The sequence below is a fragment of the Physella acuta genome, unplaced genomic scaffold, assembly GCF_028476545.2.
Source record: "Physella acuta isolate Inbredline_101_S28 unplaced genomic scaffold, ASM2847654v3 ptg000132l, whole genome shotgun sequence".
Taxonomy (NCBI): Eukaryota; Metazoa; Mollusca; class Gastropoda; family Physidae; genus Physella; species Physella acuta.
The window spans coordinates 107,299-108,770 of NW_026731651.1; the positions used below are offsets into that span (position 1 = coordinate 107,299).

General features: G+C 35.3%; 1 protein-coding gene across 1 annotated transcript; it reads right to left on the reverse strand.

The window, feature by feature from the left end:
* Positions 1-486: 486 nt before the first annotated feature.
* LOC131935120 (proliferating cell nuclear antigen-like) lies at positions 487-1,472 on the reverse strand. Its single transcript, XM_059291456.1, has one exon. The coding sequence runs from the start codon at positions 1,380-1,382 to the stop codon at positions 711-713; it is 672 nt and encodes a 223-aa protein (XP_059147439.1). The 5' UTR covers positions 1,383-1,472; the 3' UTR covers positions 487-710.

Consider the following 1,472-nt stretch of genomic DNA (forward strand, 5'->3'; position numbering starts at 1 on the left):
CATCATAGCGAAGTAATGACATACAGCTAGTGTATACATATATATATATATATATATATATATATATATATATATATATATATATATATATATATATATATATATATATATATATATATATAAATATATATATATAATACACGTATATAGAACGTGTTAAGAAATCGGCGCCTTTTTTGCTCATTTCGCTCCCCCTACAACGAAAACCTGGATACGCCTCTGCATAGTGGTAACTTTTATTTTACAGAAGTATGTTCCGCAGCGGGACTAAATATTGAGTCTATTTCGGTATAGTATTCTTCACCTGGTTAGGATAATTAGGTCGACTAGATCGGGAGACTATATCCGAAGTTCCAATCAAGGACGTACTGGTTAGTAGGTGCGTGTTCGATCGCTATAACACACCGTCCTATCCACATCAATGTAGACTCGTTTATAGAAGAAGATTTTTTTTTTTTTTTTTTTTTTTTTTTTTTTAATTTCTAGTATGATTTTATTTACAGATTGAAGTACAATTTGTGAAAACTACAGCAGAATGTTTGAATGAGTTATGATAAAGATGACTGAAATGAAAACATAAATTTATCTTTTTGACATTATTCAGCTTCTTGGTCTTCAATTTTTGGTGCTAGGTAGAATCGAAGATATCCAAGTTCAAATATTTTGTACTCAGCAACAAGCGGTACATCCTGAGACATTGAAAGAGATACTTATCCAGACAGAGGAGTGGCTTTAGTAAAAAAGTTGAGGTAGCGCAGAGCAAAGGTCAAACAAACAGCCTCGTTCATGTCAACGATCACAGCCTCTTCCTCCTTGTCAGTGCTAGCATTTTGGCAAAGTTTAATGTTTCCATTTCCAAGTTCACCACTAGCAGAAAATTTAACGCCTTCTTTGGTGCAAGCAATAACTACAGAGTCGCCCAACTGGCTGAGATCGCGACAAATGCGTTGAAATTCACCACTTGGCATTTTCACAACACAGCTGTATTCATTGTCAGGGATTCCTAAGTGTTCTGTGTCAAGGTCAATTAGCTTCATTTCATAGTCAGACACCTTTTCTTGATTTGGGGACTCAAAAACCAGGGAAACTGTATCGGCTTCATCTGCAGCTTTGATTGTTATACTGTTATCATTGCCAGCACATTTCATTATTTTGGACATACTTGGTAAGTGGATTCCCATCGATAGATTTCTATCACATCTGTAAGTTTCAAAACCGTCTGATTTCATACTGAGAGCAACCAAACTGACATGGGAGCTGTCCATGGCTTGCAGTGTTATTCCAGTACTCGAGCAATCGAAAATCGCTTCATTTAAAAGATCTTTGATTGCTTCTAAGATCTTTTTCCACATTGATCCCTGAACTAGGCGTGCTTCAAACATGATTATTTAGTACCTGGCGGGTCTATAAATGTATCTTTAATAAAAATGGATATTGTAAGTGTATATAGAATAGTACAGACGACCTTTATG

Bases quoted from the DNA above. Each gene is read 5' to 3' on its own strand.
- LOC131935120 (XM_059291456.1), bottom strand. From the start codon at position 1,382: ATGTTTGAAGCACGCCTAGTTCAGGGATCAATGTGGAAAAAGATCTTA.